This window comes from Paramormyrops kingsleyae, unplaced genomic scaffold (assembly GCF_048594095.1).
Source record: "Paramormyrops kingsleyae isolate MSU_618 unplaced genomic scaffold, PKINGS_0.4 ups106, whole genome shotgun sequence".
Lineage (NCBI taxonomy): Eukaryota > Metazoa > Chordata > Actinopteri > Osteoglossiformes > Mormyridae > Paramormyrops > Paramormyrops kingsleyae.
This window is the reverse complement of record NW_027326044.1, coordinates 32,264-52,747: the sequence shown is the minus strand read 5'-3', so window position 1 is coordinate 52,747 and position 20,484 is coordinate 32,264. Positions and strand designations below refer to the sequence as shown.

The window sequence follows — 20,484 nt, the reverse complement described above, 5'->3', positions numbered from 1 at the left end:
GTTTCATCTATTAATGCAAGCTGACGTCTTTATAAGTTGAATTACGTACCATTGTCCTTCTGAGGCCGGTATAGTCAACGTTCGTCACTTTAACTAGCAAGATAAGCTAAGTTCTCTATTTAAACCAGGCTTATTTGGTGAGGTAAAATCGATCATGGTCATTTTCCAAGGAGATTAACTCTCTATGTTTTCATTCTCATTTTATCATGAATAAATTGTGCCTTTCTGAAATTAATACGCCATTTAGCCTGTGTGGTTTATTACTATTAGGCTAATGTTAATGCATAAGAAGGTCTAACGTTATGCTTTGAAAAAACATTACTATAAGTGAAACTTTTTTTTTTCCAAACAATTTTTTTTTTAAAACTTTGTCATAAAGATTAATACAACGTTCGAGTTTTCTATTATAACCCGATATAAAATAAACTATGTAACTATAGGATACTTGTCTATATACTCTCAATGTCCATCAGTTTCACAAAAGAGTCACCATTCAGACTCTGCAAGTAGTCACAGAACACCTTCCAGATGGACCAGAACACACAAAGTCTGTTCTTCAAAAAGTAGGTAATCTTTTCTAAAGCAAGAAATGAAGTCATCCCCTTTATCCATTGAGGCATGTCAGGACATTCTTCTTTTTTCCAAGAGCATGCAATTACACGTTTGGCTTCCAGCAGACAAAGAATCAGCAGCAATCTTTCATGTTTGGTAATTTAAAAATTCAAAGGACAAATATGTAATATACACAGCTTAGGATCAATAGGAATTACTTTACCGGTGATTTTACTTACGATGTTCAATATTTTAACCCAAAAACAATTAACTTTAGTGCATTCCCACATACAATGAAATAAAGTTCCCTTCTCATGCTTACATTTATAGCATTCATCAGGAATATTCCGGTTGAAGTGGTGTAACTTGACTGGAGTGATATATTGTCTACTATCCATTTAGCCATTTATACTGAAGCAGTCTCAGATGAGTGTTCATTGTCTGGGTTTGGGCTTTTAAACATACGATTTGCCACTCTTTCTCGGTGATATTAACCTGCAGGTCAGATCGCCATGCTTGAAGTCTGTCATTAAATGATTCTTTAGAATTGGCTACAAATTGTTTATATAATAGAGATATTTGACCTCTACCTTTCTAACAATTAAGTGTAATATTTTCCAAAGTAGAAAGAGGAGGCTCAACCAGGCTTTGGCCTTGCCTTGATTGAATGAAGCTACGTAATTGCAAATATTTGAAAAAGTGTTTTTGCAGAATTCTAAACCTTGTCCTAATTCCTTCAAAGGACATGAATTTTCCTTCATTATAGAGATCAGACACCTTGCTAATACTTTGAGTCGACCAGATTTTAAAACCTGGATCTACCCTACCAGGATGGAAATTTTCATTACCAAAAGTGAAAAGCATGAAAGTCGTGGTAATTCACCTAAATGAGTAAGTGCCTCAAACCAAACCCTTATAGTACTTCTGGTATATGGATTTTTTGTGCACTTAATCAACTTTTTAACATTTGCTGAATAAAGATATAAATTCAAAGGAATTGAAATAGAATGAGCCTCTATAGATACCCAGGTTGGAGGGTAATCCTTCTCAAAGTAAAACATTGCTGCTCTAATTTGAGCAAAATTTTATTAGGACAAAAAAAGAGGAATGTGGAGGAAGTGGGATGGATTGGAAGAGGTATAACAATTTAGGCAGAATTGACATTTATAATATATTAACACGGCCAATCAGAGAGATGAGGAGTTTTGTCCACATGTTCAGCAGACCAATTATTGAATCTGATACAGGCTTATAATTAGCTGATACAATTTCATTAACAGTTGGTGTAATTTCAATCCCAAGATAAATGAAACTGTCTTGTGAAATTCTAAAGGGTGTCTGAACTGGGGGGAGAAGCCTTTCCGCTTTATGAAGGAACATCAACACAGATTTAGAATTATTAATTTTATAGCCTGAGAATTCTCCAAATGTTTCAATCAAATTTAGCAATGCTGGGATAGATTGTTTTAAATTGGAAAGGAATATAACAATATCATCTGCATATAGTGAGATACGATGTTCTGAAGGGCCAATTGTAATACCTGAAATGTGTATATGTTACGGATTGCCATAGCCAGTGGCTCCGTCGCTAGGGTAAAAAGTAAGGGAGAGAGCGGGCAGCCCTGGCGTGTTCCCCTGTGGAGTCTGAAAGGGGCAGATATTATTCCATTTGTTATTATCTCAGCTGAAGGGTTAGTATACAGGATCCGTACCCATTTCAAAAACCCATCCCCAAACCCCATTCTTTCCATAGTTTTAAACTGGTACTGCCACTCAATCCTATCAAACGCTTTTTCAGCGTCTAATGACAGAAATGCATTATCACAAGTATTCGATTTCTCATGTAATATATTTAATACTCTACGAATATTATGCAATCCTTACCTCCCCCAAACAAAGCCATTTTGATCCATGTTAACAAGCCTAGGCAAATGTATTTCTAATCTTTTTGCTAGCACCTTGCAAAGAATCTTTAAATCATTATTCAGAAGAGAGATGGGTCTATATGAACCACAAGCAGTTGGTGGCTTGCCGGGTTTTAACAGTAGAGTTATTATCGCCTAAGAGACAAAGCCCCATTTTCCAAGGATTCCAGGAACATGTCTAAAAGGGGGCCAATTAATTTATGATGGAAAATTTTATATAACTCTATTGGTATGTCATCAGGCCCTGGGGTCTTCCCTTCTTTCATACTGGTAATGGCCTCAGACAGCTCCTCAGATTTTAGGTCCTCTTCAAGAGATGCCATGAAGACCGAAACTGCGGATTTAAAGTCCAAAGCATCTAGAAAAGCTTTTTCTCTCACTGCAGCACTTTCCGAATATTCAGAGCTCTAAAGGGTCTGATAGTAATTCCTAAAGACGTCATTTATCTCAGTCTGATCCGATGTTACCTCACTCTCCTTTATCTGAATGGAATTTATGGCTCTTTCAGTTTGTAACTGCTTAATACGCCAAGCCAGTAACTTGCCCGCTCTCTCCCCCCCTTCATAATAAGTCTGTTTGAGTCTTAGCAAGCTTTTCTTTACGCGTTCCAATGAAAGTTTGTTATATTTCATCTTCAATTTGTGCTGCTCCAGAAGAAGATAAGGTGAAGTTTTTTGGTATACTTCAAATTCAGTTTTCTTTATTTTCTTTTCAAGGTCTACCATTTCTACTTGACAATGTTTGTATTTATAATTTGTATAGCTACTCATTCATCCTCTTATAAAGGCTTAAAATGCTTCCCACTGGACTGAAGCAGATGTTTAATTTGTGTTCATTTCAAAATAATAATCTATCTGTTCATCAATGAACTCCAAAAATTCGGGATCTCTCAACCAGGTCATATGTAGGTGTGAAACTGCATCAATCAAACAAAAGTCCTGGCAGCAACAGGAGGACAGACTCTTTCTACAATGTGCCTAACATTTTGATGTGTTGCTCTAAAACTAGTTGGATGAAGGACAACTACATATTAAGAAGCATTAACATTAAGAGTCTTTGCTGTAGGTGAGCATATATTACACAGGTCTACAAAAAAAAATTCAGGTGCCAAGGTTTTTTGAATGGATTTAGGGTATTTTGAGGGTGCTGAAATAAAAAATTTTGCTGAATTGGTTCTAGTTTTTGAGATAATGGAAATCCACGAAAATAATGCATTCCTCCAATGCGACTTGTGTGTGATAACAAATGCAATAGCTTTTGGTCTGTCTTTTGACTCGTTAACAGTGTCATAGGTAATGAAATGAATGATTGGATATTTTTTATTCCTTTTTGTGTGATGTTAGACTGTTTACTTACTAGTTGTAACTAAAATAAAAACATTCTTGCAATTCTGAATGCTTTTCAAAACGTGTTGCCTTAATTAAATAACTATTAAATGTCTCCTGGGGTGGCATGTTGGTGCAGTGGTTAGCACTGTTGCCTCATACCTCTGGGACCCAGGTTTGAGTCTCCCCCTGGGTTACATGCGTGTGGAGTTTGCATGTTCGCCCCATGTTGTTGTGGGGTTTCCTCTAGGTACTCTGGTTTCCCCCCACAGTACAAAGACATGCTGAGGCTAATTGGAATTACTGAATTGCCCGTAGGTGTGCATGTGTGAGTGAGTGTCAGTGTGCCCTGCGATGGGCTGGCCCCCCATCCTGGGTTGTTCCTCACCTTGTTTCCGTAGCTTCTGGGATAAGCTCCAGACACTGAAGTTTACCTTTCATATGAGAAAATGCTTTTTACATATTGATTCTCTGCAACATAAAAGTCTCATCCATAGGATTCGGACTCGGCTGTAGGACTGATAGCGGTTTTATTCTCTCCATCATGGTTGGTTTCAGTTGGCATTGGTGTCAGCGGTATGTAAACTGTGTAACATGAATAACTGCAGCATCTTTAACGTCGGTCCGTTGATTTGATCCGGACAGCGCCACGGGTAGCACAGATGGTTCCCTCTTCTGCAGAGGAGGCACTGAAATACAAACAGTTTAAGATTAGAAAAGCGACCTTTCCGTTTACAATAAATCACTCGTTTGTGTTTAGGGTGGTTTATGCGTTCAAACATTGTGTAACTACCCGGGGGTAGGGGCGTCGCACCCGACGTGCTAGGTTTTGGGAGTGCAGGGTTGTCGGCAGATTATATCGGTACCCGGCCGAAAACGTATATATTTCAGGGTGCCACCGTGTCCATTTTTGTCCCCTGAACCTGCCTTCCAACACCCTCCCGCAGCAGGACGGGTAAAACATATTTGCACACGCAAATACTGGGACTAAAAGAACTCGGGGTGAGGGACTCAGATCCTCTCATTACTTAGTCTCCCTGGGTAGAATAACCGCCAGTTTTCCCCTACCAAGGCGGGGCGAAATTTCTCCGCTACAATTGCTCAGAATCGCTGTAGCTTTCCGATGGTATGTGGGGCGTTGCGGTTGCTTAGCGTGACCGACGCATAAGAAAGCAAACATTCTTTATTATCATCCTATGTATGTTAAATTACGATCTTCCACATTAATCAAGGTATTGTAAAACGGAAATTATTACAGCTCCAATAGCTTATATTAAAGTCAGCCAAGAGTCACAACATGGTTTTGAAATGGCAAACACAGACACAAATCAAATGTGTATGAGCAAGCAACATGAGGGATCTGTTGTTTGGGTAAATTATATTATAGTATACACCAGTGGTTTTCAACCTGTGGGCCGCGGCCCCCTAGTGGGCCGCGACGGTATTGCAGGGGGGCCGCCAATTATTATTAATAGAAATTGTAATATTGTTAATATAATAAATGTCTAGTCAAAATCAAATAAATCATAATTTGATATATAATGAAATAAATTACCAGTTTATTCAATAAAGACAATTAACAGCCTTGCTTCCGAGTACTTAGTTAACCCGACACAAAAAGCGGGATCGTTTAAATTCTTTTGCAGTGGGCCGCGGAAACATATGTGTTTGGCTGTGTGGGCCGTGAGTTAAAAAAGGTTGGGAACCACTGGTATACACTATATATTTGTGGTTGTGGGGGCGGCAGGCAGGAGAGCTGACAGAGTGCGCGACAGGAAATATGTCTGCAAAACATTGAGCTGCTGCAAAAAGCATAGAACAGTCTCACACCTATAACCACGAATGTTCTGCTTGCCCCTTATATGGAATCTTGTTCCGAGAAGTATGTCTGCACCTGTGAACAACAAAGATTCTGAGAACCCAGTAGATATATGAGAGACTGCGTAATGGAAATATACCAGCTTGACTTTTATTCTTTTGCTTGTGTGCTACAATGTAACAAGGAAGTAACCCAGAATAATGTAAGTATATAAGACTGCGTAAAGCTTTACCACCCAGAACACGCTGAGCTGACACACTGGGGGTGTGTAGGCAGTCTGTTCCCGAGCCGGCTCGCATTAAAGCAATAAGAGGCATTAACAATAGAATGCATTACTAAATAAAAGCATCATTTATAATCAAACTGAGAGTCTCCTTTGCGTGTTCCCTTCTCATCCGGACCCGGTGGAGCGGCGCACTCCAACATGGTGTGGTGGCGAATTGGTGCAGAAGTTTTAGAACTGCACTATCGATTTATCACTTTATTTAGAAATATAAATTCAGTTCTTATCCTTTTTAAAAGTTACATTTTTTGAAATTGTCTTTCAAAGTGTCCCTCAGAATGACACTGGGGCTGGGGTGGGCGGGGCTACGAGGGGGGGAGGGGACGCGGTCAGAATGGTATATTAAGAGGAGACCTCCGCATGTACAGTTACTCTACCTCTGCTTCCAGCGAGACAAGAGCTCCAGATTCTGCTCAAGATTTCATCTTTTGTCGAAGAACTCGTCAAGAATGGCTTCCAAGGCGTAAGTTATGATCAATTTATGATTGCATTTGAATGTGTAGAAACTGTGGATAAACTGACACTGTGCTTAAGTCTCTTAAACTGACTACTATTGTTAAAACTTAAATTGCATCCACTACAAAACGAAAACAATATTTCGAAGCAACTTTTTTTAATTACTAAAAACTGATCTTTTTAGAAAGACATTTTGTTAAGGTACTTTATAGATTCTCCTGTTTTATCTCTTTATTTTTTTTCTGTAGCACTTTTGAGATTGCTAAAATATAAAGTGCAATGCAAATAAAATGTATTTTATACTAATTATCTTTAAATTAGTAGTAAAGATGGTATTAAAGTGTAGAATACCATTTTTTTATTTGCAGTGATCACAAAGGGCTTGTATTGCTTGATATAAATGTAACTAATTAGTAAACATGTTTCAGTATTTGTGATCATGTAGTTTACTAATTACTTTTCTCAGTCTGGGACCCATCAGGATGACAATAGATATGCAAATGTTATTTATCCAAACCACTGAGGAATGAACAATGTTGATGATGATGACTGGAATGGGTCCTGAAAATCATGAATTAAATCTAATCTTAAGTAACACTTCCTTGACTGTTACATAACTGTTAATTGTTTGTTTGTTTTTTTTATCCGCAGTACTTCCAACAGGCATTTCCTGCTCTGCCCCGTGTGCAAGAATACACAGGCAAGCCTCTCGGTTCATCTGACTAGGGTGTGCATGAAGAGATCTTCGAAAGAAGCCATCCAAGAAGTAGTGGAGAAGGCAAAGCAGGATGCGCTTGAAGTTCTGCAGTGGGGCAGGGTGTTCAGCTACAGGCACCTGCGAGACATTATGGATGATGCTAATCCTATGAGCAGGTTGGTGGGAAAACTCTTCAGTCTTTTTTACACATCTCGCGTCGTTTCTTCAGTATGACATTTACTAAGAGTTTTTTATTTACTTATTTATCTGAAAGGATGATCCAGGAGCTGGAGCGTCGCCACATGGTGGTGCCTGACACCCCCTCCCCAGCAGTAGCGGCGCAGACCAGCAGTGTTCCTGTGGTGGCTGGTACAACCGTGCAGCGACCGGAGAGCTCGGCGACTGAGCAGTCGGAGGACGCAGTCGGAGGACGCAGTCAGTGTCCGCGACGGCGAGATCTTTCAAGTGTGAGTATGAGTGTCTCGGCTTTGCAGCTTCATTGATACCTTTTGCTTTTGCTTGTGGGCCAATTGAAGGTGCAATTTTAAGACGAAATATGTTTTCCACATGGCAGTACCCGGGAAGTGCAGTGGCCACAGACCTCCAGGCACATGATGCAGGAGAAGGGACTGTACCGGAAACATTCTCTGGACCATCCCCTCCTGAAGGGCTTCGCCGCATACTTGGACAAGGATCTCCTGAATGAGAATTTCAAGCAGACGGTGAGGTCTCCCATAAAAGTTCACTCTATTATTTTTTTGGAGCTTTATATCTACGCAATATATTCATTAAGTAATGCCGATCTTATTTTCCAGGTGGAAAACGTCAGCAGGTTCATGTTTTTTGTGAACCCTGAAGAGCCATCCCTTGAATTTCTGAGGGAGAGGGAGAAGACGAAGCTCTTCTTTCGGGAGCTGACTGAGGCTGGTCTCTCCAGGCAGACTCAGGTCAACTACATGAAGAGCCTGAAGAGGTTGGTAGCATGTAGATTTTTAACAGTATATTGTAGGTTTGTGTTGTATTGTCGTATCTGTTTTCTTCAAGGAAGTTCAGTCCTCCCACTATTGTCATGGTGGCATGTACAAGTTTATGTACATATGGATACTTACATACATGTCCTTCCTCTGACAGATTCCTCAAGTACCACACCGTGGCCACCGACCTCCGGCGTGACAACATTGCCTTGTGGAATGAGGCAATGTTCTTCGTGGAGTACCTGGGCTCACTCCAGCAGAGCTCTGCAAAGTTGGTGAGTAAGGAGATGACGCAAAGGAGGTAAGTTCAACTGTCAACACCCGTTAAATTCCATATTATGATTTGATGATACATCTCCTCTACTGTGTTTAACACACTCATGATGTTTTTTTTTTATCTCCCTCACTGCTCCTGGAGTGCACTGCATGGAGAAGCAGAGCCATTTTACATTGTGAGCACATTTTATTAAAATGTGTACTGTATTGATTAGGATTGACAGTAATTGAATTTTCTTCTCCCACCCACATAGTCATGTCATTCTCACGGGGATGAGCCCAGAGAAGAGTCCAGAGGACTGCTGGGCCGTGCTGAGGGCTGCCAAGAACGACTTCTTGGCAGTCCTTGGCAAGGTGTATCCGGAGGAGATGCCCCTGGAGTGTGCAGAGTGCTGCCTTGTCCTCTACTACCTGGAGGCCACGGTCATTCTGAAGCATCTCCAGCGACCAGGCGTGGTGGAGCACATGACCGTAAGTGTTGTATTCTTTATGTCTTCACTTTTCCTTTTTGCCGATACTCTTATTTATCAGTGGGACATCATTGTATTGTGTAGGTCCAGGAGTGGATGACCAGGAGCACGTCCGAGGCCGACCATACGGTGATTGTGGTGAAGGAACACAAGACGTCGGCGCAGCAAGTGGCCACGTTTGCATTGTCCTCTGAGGAGGAGACGGTAAGTATATCAAGTTTGATAAGATTTATTTCATAGTTTATTTCAAGAGCAGCGATTTAATCTGTTTTCCTCTGCCATCAGTGGTTCCACATCTACTTCACCCAGGTACGGCCACAGCTCCTGAGCTCCAAGAGGAGCCGGACGACATCGGATGACCTGGGAGGAGACGAACGGTTCTTCGTCTCCACCGCAGGCAGGCCGGTGTTCAACGCTTCGAATGACCTCACCCGGCTGCACCAAAAGTGAGCTGATCGTCATGATTAATTCCCCCTATAATATGTTCTACATACGTGTTGTGTGAGACGTATTAATAAATGTATTTTTGTATTTTAGATACAAGCTGGATCCAGTCACCTACCAGACGGCCCGGCGCATCTTTGAGACGGCCACCAAGGACTTGACGGACCAAGAGAAGTCCTTGGTGGCCGATTACCTCACTCATTCCACTGCGACGGCTGACGAGCACTACCGGATGAAGCAGTCGCGGAATGTGGTGCTGGCCAGTAAGCTGCTGAAGAAGCTGGCAGGAGACTCAAGGTAGGCATGTTTTCTGTTTGTCAACACACTTACCAACATCAAGACACACAACCAAAGCCCTCACCACTGAACACTAACCTTAAACTTTTGTGTTTTTTTTTTTTATCTCAGCGCTGACTCCGCAGAGGAAGGACCCAGCTGTTCTGCCCGTGGTGCCGCACGGGATGCTGCCCTGGCATCCAACCAACAGATGGATGTCCAGGCAGCGTTCGATCAGCTCCTTCGGACCCACCCCGTGACCCTGGATGGCGACGTCCCAGATAAGACCGCAGTCCATCTTCATCTGCTGTTTCCATAGTTCATCAAGCATAACCGCAGTAATTCTATTGGCGGTAACCACAGACTGACACCCTGGTCTTGCACAGCATACTCCGCCAAGTGGCCCATTCACTGTCCAACCAAGCATGGTCTTAATGGCGAAAGGCCCATCATCCACACTCTGGACAACTTCTATTGGCTCTAGGGCTCTAGGCATATTCATGCCAATCAAAAGCTCCACTTGCGATTGTATCTCAGGCAGACGAATGTGCTTCAAGTGTGGCCAGCCATCCAGGTCCCGTTGTCTTGGGATGTTGTACACGCTAACAGGCATTCTGTACTGTGTGAAAAGGTCAGGCATTTCACAGTAGACATCACTGTCCAATCCAGCCACCTCCAGGTCGGGCACAATGAAACTGTCCACCACTTTCTCTTGTCCCATGGTGCGCAAGAGAATCTTTGTCTTCCTCCCAGAGAGATTCAGCTTATCCATAAGACCCACTGTACAAAAAGACGCTGAGCTCCCCTGATCCAGAAAGGCATACGTTTCCACTGTTCTTTGACCTTTCCTTGACTTCACTTTAACTGGTACAATGGCAAGCTTGCAGTCTTGTTCTCCGGCCCCAGTAAGACCACTGGTCTGGACTGTAACAGGAGTGTTGTCTACCTCACTGTCAGGCTTGGCCTCATTCTTCTCCTTGTGGAGGATATGGAACACACTTGAATGTCTGAAACCACAGATTTTACATAAGATGTTTTCTACATTCTTTACTGATGTGCCCAGTAGGGTTGGGTACCGAAAACCGGTGCCAATACGGCACCGGTACCTATATAACCGGTATGTACCGGACCGAAACAAAACACAAATTTCGGTGCCACTTACTGTAGATGCCTGAACTGTCGATTGAAATATTTGTTCTCTGGGGCTATGATGACACAGTTGTAATAAGCATCAGATTCATCAACACACACGTGACATCATCAGGAAATGAGACCATCCGAGATGCGTGTGAATGCAGCAACTAACGTTACACTTGCTCTGACGGCAGCAGGCGGTCTACCGCTATCTTAGCTTGCTAAATGAAACAACTTTTGTTAAAATGCCTAAAACTAAACGGTCGAAAATGTGGCTATATTTCACAAGAAAGGATTCCGACACTGTGGCATGCAGCAAATGTTTTACAGCAGTTGAGTGTAAAGGGGGAAACACGTCAAATCTAATGAAACATTTGAGGGTACACGGAATAAACTTAAAAGCAGAGAGATGCACCGTGTTTGACAGCTTGCGGACAACAGCTGGCACGATTGGTGTGGATAACCCCAGCCCCAGTCATACCAACCGTAGCAAAAAGGAGTCCACCGATTATGATGACGACAGCAACCTTTCCGCAGGTTAGTAGTAGGCTAATGTAATGCTAAATTAACATTACATAGGTGGCTTATGTTTTGTTGTTGTTTTTTGTATTTACATATATATTCATATATACTTTAAACTTTTAATATATTGTTCAATTTTAAGCATTCAATTTTTTGTTCAATAAAAATGTATTCTTGAGACATCCACCATCATTTTGTGGCTTTTGTAAAGTATCGGTTCAGGCACCGTTTTGGCTGAGATCTTTCAGTTTATATGCCAGTGGAATCATTACAATATAATGTGCATCAAGGGAATTTCTAAGCCATCCGGAAGTCATTCTCCATGGCCTCGCCAAACTCCTCCAATACCCGAGTTTTTGCCTCAGTGACCGCCGAAGCCGCGTTCAGCTTAGCCGCAGATGTTCCCCACAGACCCACACTATACACTTGGGTCTGACTGGCTTCCTCCCCCACCAGCAGAGCCAACCCACCACCAGGTGGTGATCGGTTGACAGCTCCGCCCCTCTCCTCACCCGAGTGTCCAATACAAGTCCGATGACACGATCGCAAAGTCGATCATTGAACTGCGGCCTAGGGTGTCCTTGTGCCAAGTGCACATATGGACACCCTTATGCTTGAACATGGTTCATTATGGACAATCCGTGACGAGCACCGAAACCCAACAACAAAACACCACTCGGGTTCAGATCGGTTCCTCCCAATCACGCCCCTCCAGGTCTCACTGTCATTGCCCACGTGAACATTGAAGTCCCCCAGCAGAACAAGAGAGTCCCCGGGAGGAGCGCTCTCCAACACCCCTTCCAAGGACTCCAAAAAGGGTGGGTATTTTGAACTGCCGTTTGGTGCATAAGCGCAAACAACAGAGAGTGCATAATGAAATAATTCAGCAGACAGTCTCATATACTTTTATATTAGTGGAAAGAGAAGAATGGAGAGGAAAAATAAAGAATGTAGGAAAAAAAGGGAGAGGGCAAATGTTATGTATCTAAATGGAGGCTTATATAAAAATCTTAAATTCTCTGCAGATTTAAAACGTTTAGTAGCTTTTTTATTCAGTGATGTAAAAACATTTTGTATGCAGATTTAAAATTCCTTTTTATATACCGTAGTCAGACCTTGTGGTGACTGTTGCTATCGCACCTACGTTTCGCAACAAAAACACAGAGGAAATTCCGTCTCAGAGTCCCCCAGAATCACTCAAGTACACTTCGCTGCAGCCTGCGGGATGGGGCGGGGCGAGATGTGGGCGGAGCGAGATGTGGGCGGAGCGAGATGTGGGCGGAGCGAGATGTCACGCAGTGGCCTTATATGGTGAAATACCCATACACTCCGATACTGCAGGTGGCGATAGTTGAAACAAGTTGCATGAGTCCAACAAGAATGCGGGAAAGCAACACTTTTCGCGTTACGATGGATAACCTGTCAGAGGTAAGCAGAAATTAAATGCCAAATTAAAGCCTAAAATGCTTGTTTTTTGACCTAGATGAAACAAAGAAATGTGTGGCACTGGAATAAAGAAATGCATGTTAAGGAACTGTAAGGAAAAACCTTGCTTAGTTTTAACTTAAACTTATACTTCAACATCTGCTGTATTGGCTGTTTGTGCTTCGGTGAAAAGTATTAAATTGTAACCGCAGTATGTGCAGAACACTATACCAAATGTTCCATCGGACAATTTTTAAAACCAAATTATAATGTATATTTACATTTCTTAAATGATGCTTATCTATGCATTGATCTGTTTTTCATCCGTGTTAAAATATATGAATTATGACAACACTGCCCCTTCCTTTCTTACAGAGACACATTTCCATATCTATCAGCCGACAGCCTTGCACTTATTATAAGGCTGGACAGCTTCACTGCCTGTTCTGCCACTATATGTCTGCAGAAGAACACAGGGTTACAATACATGTGCAGAACCATGCCGTGTTAAACATTAAGGTATGAATATTTGAACAAATGATCTGCTAAGGAACAACAAATGAAAATTGGTGTACTTTGACTGCACTTTTCTTGTTAACTTAATGAGAAATTCCCTTGATGCACATTATATTGTAATGATTCCACTGGCATATAAACTGAAAGATCTCAGTTGTTATTTATAATTATATGTCTTTTGGTGGAAAAAAGAAAGCATGCTTACAACAAACAAACAAACAAATTTATTTTTGTATTGCGCATTATCACAACATTACATTGTCTCAAAGCGCTTTACAGCATCCCCACCCAAAGCCCCCAGTGAGAAAGCCATAGGCAACAGTGGCAAGGAAAAACTACCTAGAAGGAAGAAACCTTGGGAGGGACCAGACTCAAAGGGGGAGCCCATCCTCTAGGGGCCGGCAGGGAGAGTCAAATATAGTTAAATCTGTGACACAAACGGTGAGCAGGGGGGAGATGGCAAGCCGGTGCCAACGCTCCCTCCAATCGCCAGGCAGCCAGAAGGCAGGGAGCGGGTCATACAAGGAAGATGACACGGGCAGAACGGCGAGCTGGATGCATGGACGTCATTGGTAGAGGCGACGTCACATGTAGCAGGGTGTGCTGGACATCTTGATAGATTGAGGTCTCCAGGAAGCTCCCCCCAGGAGAAGTAGGGGAAATAAATGCAATTAGTCAAAGTAAGGGAGACTATAGGCAGTGCTAAAAGGTAGATGAGTGCAATATGAAGTGCAATGCTCCGGCAGATACGGCTATGGCAGCATAAGTAGGAGGGAGAGGCATGTGGGAATGCAGGCATGGGGAGTCCCTGAAATGTCAGCACTCCAATCCCACAAGCAATTGTGAAGCTAGAGTGACAGCACTGTCAATTCAGTTTATCCAAAGCCAATGGCACCGATCCCCACCCAGCTCAACACCTCACACTTGTAGGAATTATTAGCTCAGGTAATTTTTTATATCTCCACCAATATGTTTGAAATTAATTGAAGTTTAATTAATTATTATTTAATGCTGATTATTAGCCAATTGTTATGCCGAATGGTCGGCTCCTCCAAACTCAATTGCGGTGTCCCTGTGAGTCTGTTAATGTAAGACTCAAATGGGATTCACTAATTACCAGTATCGCTTAGTAACCTGGGTTAGAAGGGTCGTCCGGCGAGCTGCATCACCAGGTAATGTAACCGATTGGTAGCGAAGCTCCCCTCACGGCCGATGAGAGAGAGTCTCGCGATGTTTCAGGCGAGTTTGAGGTTCAGAGTGTGTAGCAAGATCGCACAAAGGCAGGAACTTATTGTGGAACACTCAATGACGGAGGCTAAAGTTGTGTAAAAGACATGCATTTATTCCTAGCTAACACTACAACTAACATAAGACAGACATTACACCTAACACAAACAGCAAACACGAAATAACGGAATAAAACAAATAATGTAATTATGAAAATGCAATGACGGGATTTAAATGAGTAACCTTAAATGGGAAATACTGTTCTGCAAAGCAAGCATAGTTTGTGGAAACACGACCCTAAAGTCTTACAGCAGGTTAACAGAACAGCTTAAGTTGTTAGAATGAAAGGAAGTTGGTTTACTTGGTTGAAGAGTGGGGGGGGGGGGGTCTTGGCAGTGCTGGCAGAGCTGTTGAGCTGATGGCACTCAGGAAGCAGTGGAGTGGAGCCCCTTTGGATTCTCCCTTTGGATTCTCTCTCCTGGTGAAGCTTTGTCTTGGGTGCTGTTCTCTGTTCAGCTGGGCCTTCACCGGAGGGTTTCTTGTGGGCTTCTCGTCTCCCAGGCTGATGGTCTTTTCTGCGCTTGATGATCTGTTTGCCCCGGCTGATGTTCTCCTTCGGGCTGGCGGTTATTCTCTGCGCACCTTTGTTCTGAGGTGCTAGATTTTTATGGTCTAAAGTTCATGAATAGGGATGACCAGGAATTTGACTCCTGGCCCAATGGCTGGCCATCCATTTGGCGGGCTTTCGGAGGGGGGTCTGTATAAGTCCTTTTGGGATTTATGGCCCGACTGATTCTCCCTTTACTGATTATTTTCATTAAGCTGTTATAACTTTTGATAGATCCACTTTTATGGTAATCACTGACCAGATTTGGAATCAGGGGTGATTAACAATCAGTTTGACACCAAACATGCCATACCAGCTTCACAGGTACATACCTCATACCATCTGCATTAATTGATTAAACAATTAATTATTTTATCTATGTGACTGATTCACATCAGTATAGGATACAGGTGTTTTGGGTTGCACCTCAACAGATGTTACACTTTGTGCAGACATTACATCAAATATTCATATTACAAACAGCACATCTTATCCATAGATAGGCGTGGCCATTAGTTTGTGGTAATATCAATATAAGTTGCACATCTGGACACAACATATCTTGGTTGGTGTGGCTTATTCTAATTGATCTTCTCCAAAATGGATAATGTACACCTTAATTTAGTTCTTTTTAATATAGTATGTTAGAACACAGAAACTTGGTAACGGTCCACCAAGATCAGATAAGGACCACAAAGGAATGTTGGAAGAGAAGGGGGGGTTTTAACAAAGAAGACTCTCTAAAAGTTAGGACACATTGGTTACACTAATTTTCCAGATTCTTCTGGTATACCATGAGAACATATATACAAGGGTAGCTATGCCTATCTATTTATTTAAATTTATATGTGTTCAAGTACAAAGGGGTAAAATAGGTGATACTCCGTGAACATGGTTATAAGGGTGGCACACAAAACGCTAAGATTGTCTAAGGACACATACAAACATAACGTATCTGTATATTGAGACTAGTAGTCGTGAGTAAATCAATATACAGGGTATACAAAAGCCAAAATTAAATGAAATTTCCTTTAGGGTGTTCGTCTGTTGGGTGAGTGAGATGTAAGGCAGAGTGTATGTGGAGGGGGGTTGTGTGCCAAGTCAAGGGCAATAAAAGTTGGAGTGCTGGCCTTTCTTGTTATCCGTGTGTGTGTGTTTATGTGTGTAACCCCCCTTTGGTGCCTCTCGTACCAGGCTCGGCCTTGTCTCAGGCCACCTGGAATTTAGGCCCTGTGATATGTGCATGTGTGATCCTACACACTATAGGTTTAACTGGGAGTGAGAAGTTAGCTAGAGTTAGAACTAGTGTCCCTATAAGCTAAACTAAACAGGTGTGTTTTTAGTCTAGACTTGAATATTGAGAGTGAGCCTGAAACCCGCACATCCGGTGGAAGACCGTTCCACAGCTGAGGAGCTCTGTAGGAGAAAGCTCTGCAGCCTGCCGTAGCTCTTTCTACCCTAGGTACTAACAGATATCCCGCACCTTCAGATCAAAGCAAGCGTGGGGGGTTGTATGTGGTCAGCAGATCACTAAGGTATTCTGGTGCAAGGCCATTCAGTGCTTTATAGGTTAATAGCAGTATTTTATAGTCAATCCGAGACTTAATTGGTAACCAATGAAGGGAGGATAAGACTGGTGTGATGTGATCAAATAATTTAGTGTTTGTGAGAACTCTGGCTGCTGCATTCTGTACCAGCTGAAGTTTATGTAAGGATCCAGACGGCCAACCAGAAAGGAGGGCATTACAGTAGTCCAGTCTGGAAGTTACAAAGGCATGTATTAATTTTTCTGCATCACGAAGTGAGAGCATCTTACGAAGCTTGGCTATGTTTCGTAGATGATAAAACGCAGTTCTAGTAATACTATATATATATATATATAACTGTATCATCTGCATAACAATGAAACCCAACACCATAATTTCTAATAATGTTACCAAGCGGTAGCATGTATAGGGTAAACAGTAGTGGGCCCAGTACTGATCCCTGTGGGACACCGTATGTGACTTTGGTGGCCTTGGATGATTCGTTGTTCACATGTGCATACTGATAGCGATCAGTTAAATATGAGCGGAACCAAGAGAGTGCTGTCCCTGTAATGCCAACCACACTTTCTAATCGGTCCAAGAGGATATTATGGTCCACAGTATCAAATGCTGCAGTTAAATCTAGTAATACCAACAGTGATATAAAGCCACGGTCAGAAGCCATAAGTAAATCATTCATTACTTTGACTAGAGCAGTTTCTGTGCTATGGTTTTATGGAGGGCCAAGAGTGCCAAAATTAAATAAATAAATACACCAATAATTAATTAATTAAATGTTCCCTATGCTGTATGTATTCATTTTGACACTACATGATGTGTGCCAGCTATGACTCTGGATGCTTATTTGGGTTTTTACTGTGAAATGAGGAACTTTCCTCTCTCTACTTTCCGTACAGGAAAGTAGAGAGAGAGACAGGAAGAAAAGGAGAGCTGAAAGACAAAAGGTAAGTATTTTGTGTTGCGTATCAATGTAAGTGTAGAGGGTCGAGATTTGACCATAGAGTCACACTACATGTCTTTTTGAAACAGGAAACAGATGAAGAACCAGCCCTAAAGAAGACTGCCAGCATGGTACTCAGTAGTGATGAATCTGATTTGGTGAATTCTTTTTTTTATCCATTTTATCATACCTGTACTATACTAGCAACAGCAGATAACAACATGTTTTTATATAAAGATGATCATGTTTGCAAAAGTTGGTATGGTACTGCAATGCTCTCCTAATAAACAGGCACTGGAAAGAAAAGAAGAAATGTTTATGTAGTAATTAATTCAATATCTGTTTTGTAGGCTGATGAGGCACCAATCAGTTTCACTTCAGATCTCTACATTCAGAGGCTGGAAGTCAGTAGCTATCTGCATTATAACATAGTTAAATTAATCCCTGTTTATTGAAGCACACTTTGTAATTATCCATCACTCCTTTAACAACAGGAACGAGCCCATGAAGTCCAACAAAAGCCGAAGCAAGACTGTTCTGTGCTTACTGGATACATTACTAAGAACTATAATGTACGACAACAAGTTGAAGTAAGTGTAGCCAAGATGGAAATTATTTAATTTAATTTACTTTTTATTAATCTTCATATAAACTGTTATTAGGTTTTTGCAGTATTACTGGTGTAACATCCCCCTTATTTGACCACCTCTCATTCATTTCCAGGCCATCTGCACAGGAATGTTGGAGTCTCCATGGGAAACAGAAAAAGCCCAAAAGCCGATGGTTCATTTTGAGGATGATGAGCAGATGGATGAAGTCTTTGCATTTCTGTCTGGCATTGTGAAGAATACGGCTGAAGCCAGGCAACTCACGGATGAGATTTCTTTCATCCTGGATGTGCTTCTACCAGAAGTGCATAGATACTTATTAATTATTTATGCATATTTCTTCACATTAAATATAACATTGTAGTCACTATCTTATTAAAAATTGTTAAAAAGCCATGTTTTGATTTATTTTATTTAATAACTGACTTGTTTGAATCAATCTTTATGCTACAGGCAACAATACACGCTCTTGCAGGGGTACACTCCCTGTGTGAAGAAGCAGCAAGGCAGATGTATCTGCGTGGACCACAGTATGACTGGAGGTAAAATTAATATTTGATATTTGATATATATTTGAATGATGAATAAAGCTGAAAATTACCAAGATATTTTAAAGTATTTCAATGGTTATAACTTTGTAATATCCTTTCTTACCAGTAAAAGACAACTATTTGACAACCAGGTTATCGGGAGTTTAAGAGGAACCTGAGGAGAAACTGCTGTTTACTCTGTTGGTTTTTTTTTTCTTCAAGGATGTGTAAATAATGTAAATAAAATAAACCATTTTCCCCCATATTTATCTGGGTTGGTTGTTTCTGATGTGAATTTAATGGTGTTTGTTGGAGAGTAAAATAACATTTCGCACACCTGTAACATGTAACAAATCTGTATGTCTTAATTCAACTTTAAACACTATCAAACTTTTAAATAACAATATGAAATATTCTGTAATCCACTAGAGCAGTGGTTCCCAAACTTTTTCCAGCCGCGTACCCTCTGCTACCAACGACTCTTAATAAGTGTCTATAAATAGATTGCAATACCGCATGCATAAAAATAAATACTGAACAGTCCATTATTTCTCACCACCAAATGAATTTAATAATATATTTTAGTAATAGATTGTTGCTATCCGGTGGGAGAATTTCACAGTAGGGATGGGCACGGAAAAGGTTTTTGGTTCCCGTCCCATCCCATTCGCGTTGGAGGGTTTCCGTTCCCGTCCAATTTAACCGCCAAATTTTCAAAAACCATTCCCATTCCGTTCAGTCCCGTGGGATGTCATTCCCGTACCGTCCCATTCCCATCAAATTTAAAAAAATCTTCTACCGCTCCCTTGTTTTTCATATATTTCCGTTAGCGCTTGTTTTCCGCGACCAGAGTGGCAGATATTTTTGACTAGGGTCCTGGGAAAGTTGCACCAGCATCATACTGGTGCATGCCATGGCAGAATTTCAGAATAGAAAAATATGCAGGACTTTATTTAATGTGCGGTTAGACGCTGTTAGAGACAGTTAAGTTATCTGTGACAAAGCTCTCCAGTGAGTGTCATGCCCCGATCGTCCGCTCCTTCCGTGTGCCAAGCCCCCTCGTTAACCCTGTGTGGATTCCCCGTGTTTACCAGCTGTTCCTGATTGTTGTCAAACTTGTCATTAGTCCATTGTATTTAGTCCGTGTTTCCGTTTGTTTCTCCAGTCCTGTCATTGTATTGTAATTCTGCTTTACCGCTAGTCGGCTAGTGTGTGTTCCTTTTGCTCATTAATCCCCGCATTTCCCCAATCCTATGTCTCCTCGCCTCTGCTTCCCCGGTCAGCGTTGTGACAGTGAACCTACTCCAATGCTGCAATGTGAACATTTGCCATGTTCCTAAAAATTCTGTTTATTGCACAGTGTCTGACCACACAGACCTAGATCATACTGGACATATCAACTGGACATATTTTCCACTATTACAGATTGATATGTCTTGCATATACTGATTTTATCGATTACTCAAGAACATACAATATAATTAATACCAATTGTTTTCACTGTAAAAATAATTCCCATGGTTGTTCATATTCTCATTCTTACTTAATATTTACTTTTTTAATAATATATATAACGAACCGAATCAGGCTTAATCAAGATAGGTGATCTATCACTTTAACGATCCCCAAAATTAACCTCCTGGACCGGACAAATACAAATTAACGAATGATTAAACATTATATGCGTCTGTTTTTGTATGTTTTCTAAATAAGACCGCGTGCCCATACCCAACTGTAATAGCGATTAAAGCGATCTATTCTTTTAGTATTTATGTTAAAGCAAGACATTTATTTTATTACTGTTGTGGGATTAATCTTGGGAAACACTTAAATTTAATAAGCACAAAAACATATGACATAAACACGACTGTATTTTGTGTTTTACGGCTTTTTTGGAGGTCACCGACTCCGCTGTTTTGAGAATTACTGAC

The 20,484-nt window shown here is 41.3% G+C and overlaps 1 protein-coding gene across 2 annotated transcripts; it reads left to right on the top strand.

Annotated features, from left to right (window-relative positions):
• Positions 1-8,347: 8,347 nt before the first annotated feature.
• LOC140586952 (uncharacterized) lies at positions 8,348-18,776 on the top strand. Of its 2 annotated transcripts, none has more exons than XM_072708500.1 (13): positions 8,348-8,483; positions 8,562-8,778; positions 8,862-8,981; positions 9,063-9,223; positions 9,315-9,518; positions 9,630-9,779; positions 17,371-17,419; positions 17,505-17,573; positions 17,766-17,819; positions 17,910-18,005; positions 18,139-18,278; positions 18,477-18,565; positions 18,681-18,776. In XM_072708500.1, the coding sequence occupies exons 1-13, from the start codon at positions 8,458-8,460 to the stop codon at positions 18,719-18,721; spliced, it is 1,416 nt and encodes a 471-aa protein (XP_072564601.1). In that variant the 5' UTR covers positions 8,348-8,457; the 3' UTR covers positions 18,722-18,776. The 2 variants fall into 2 exon arrangements, with proteins under 2 accessions (XP_072564601.1, XP_072564600.1); XM_072708499.1 differs by having other exon boundaries at positions 18,139-18,327.
• The last annotated feature ends 1,708 nt before the right edge of the window (positions 18,777-20,484 follow it).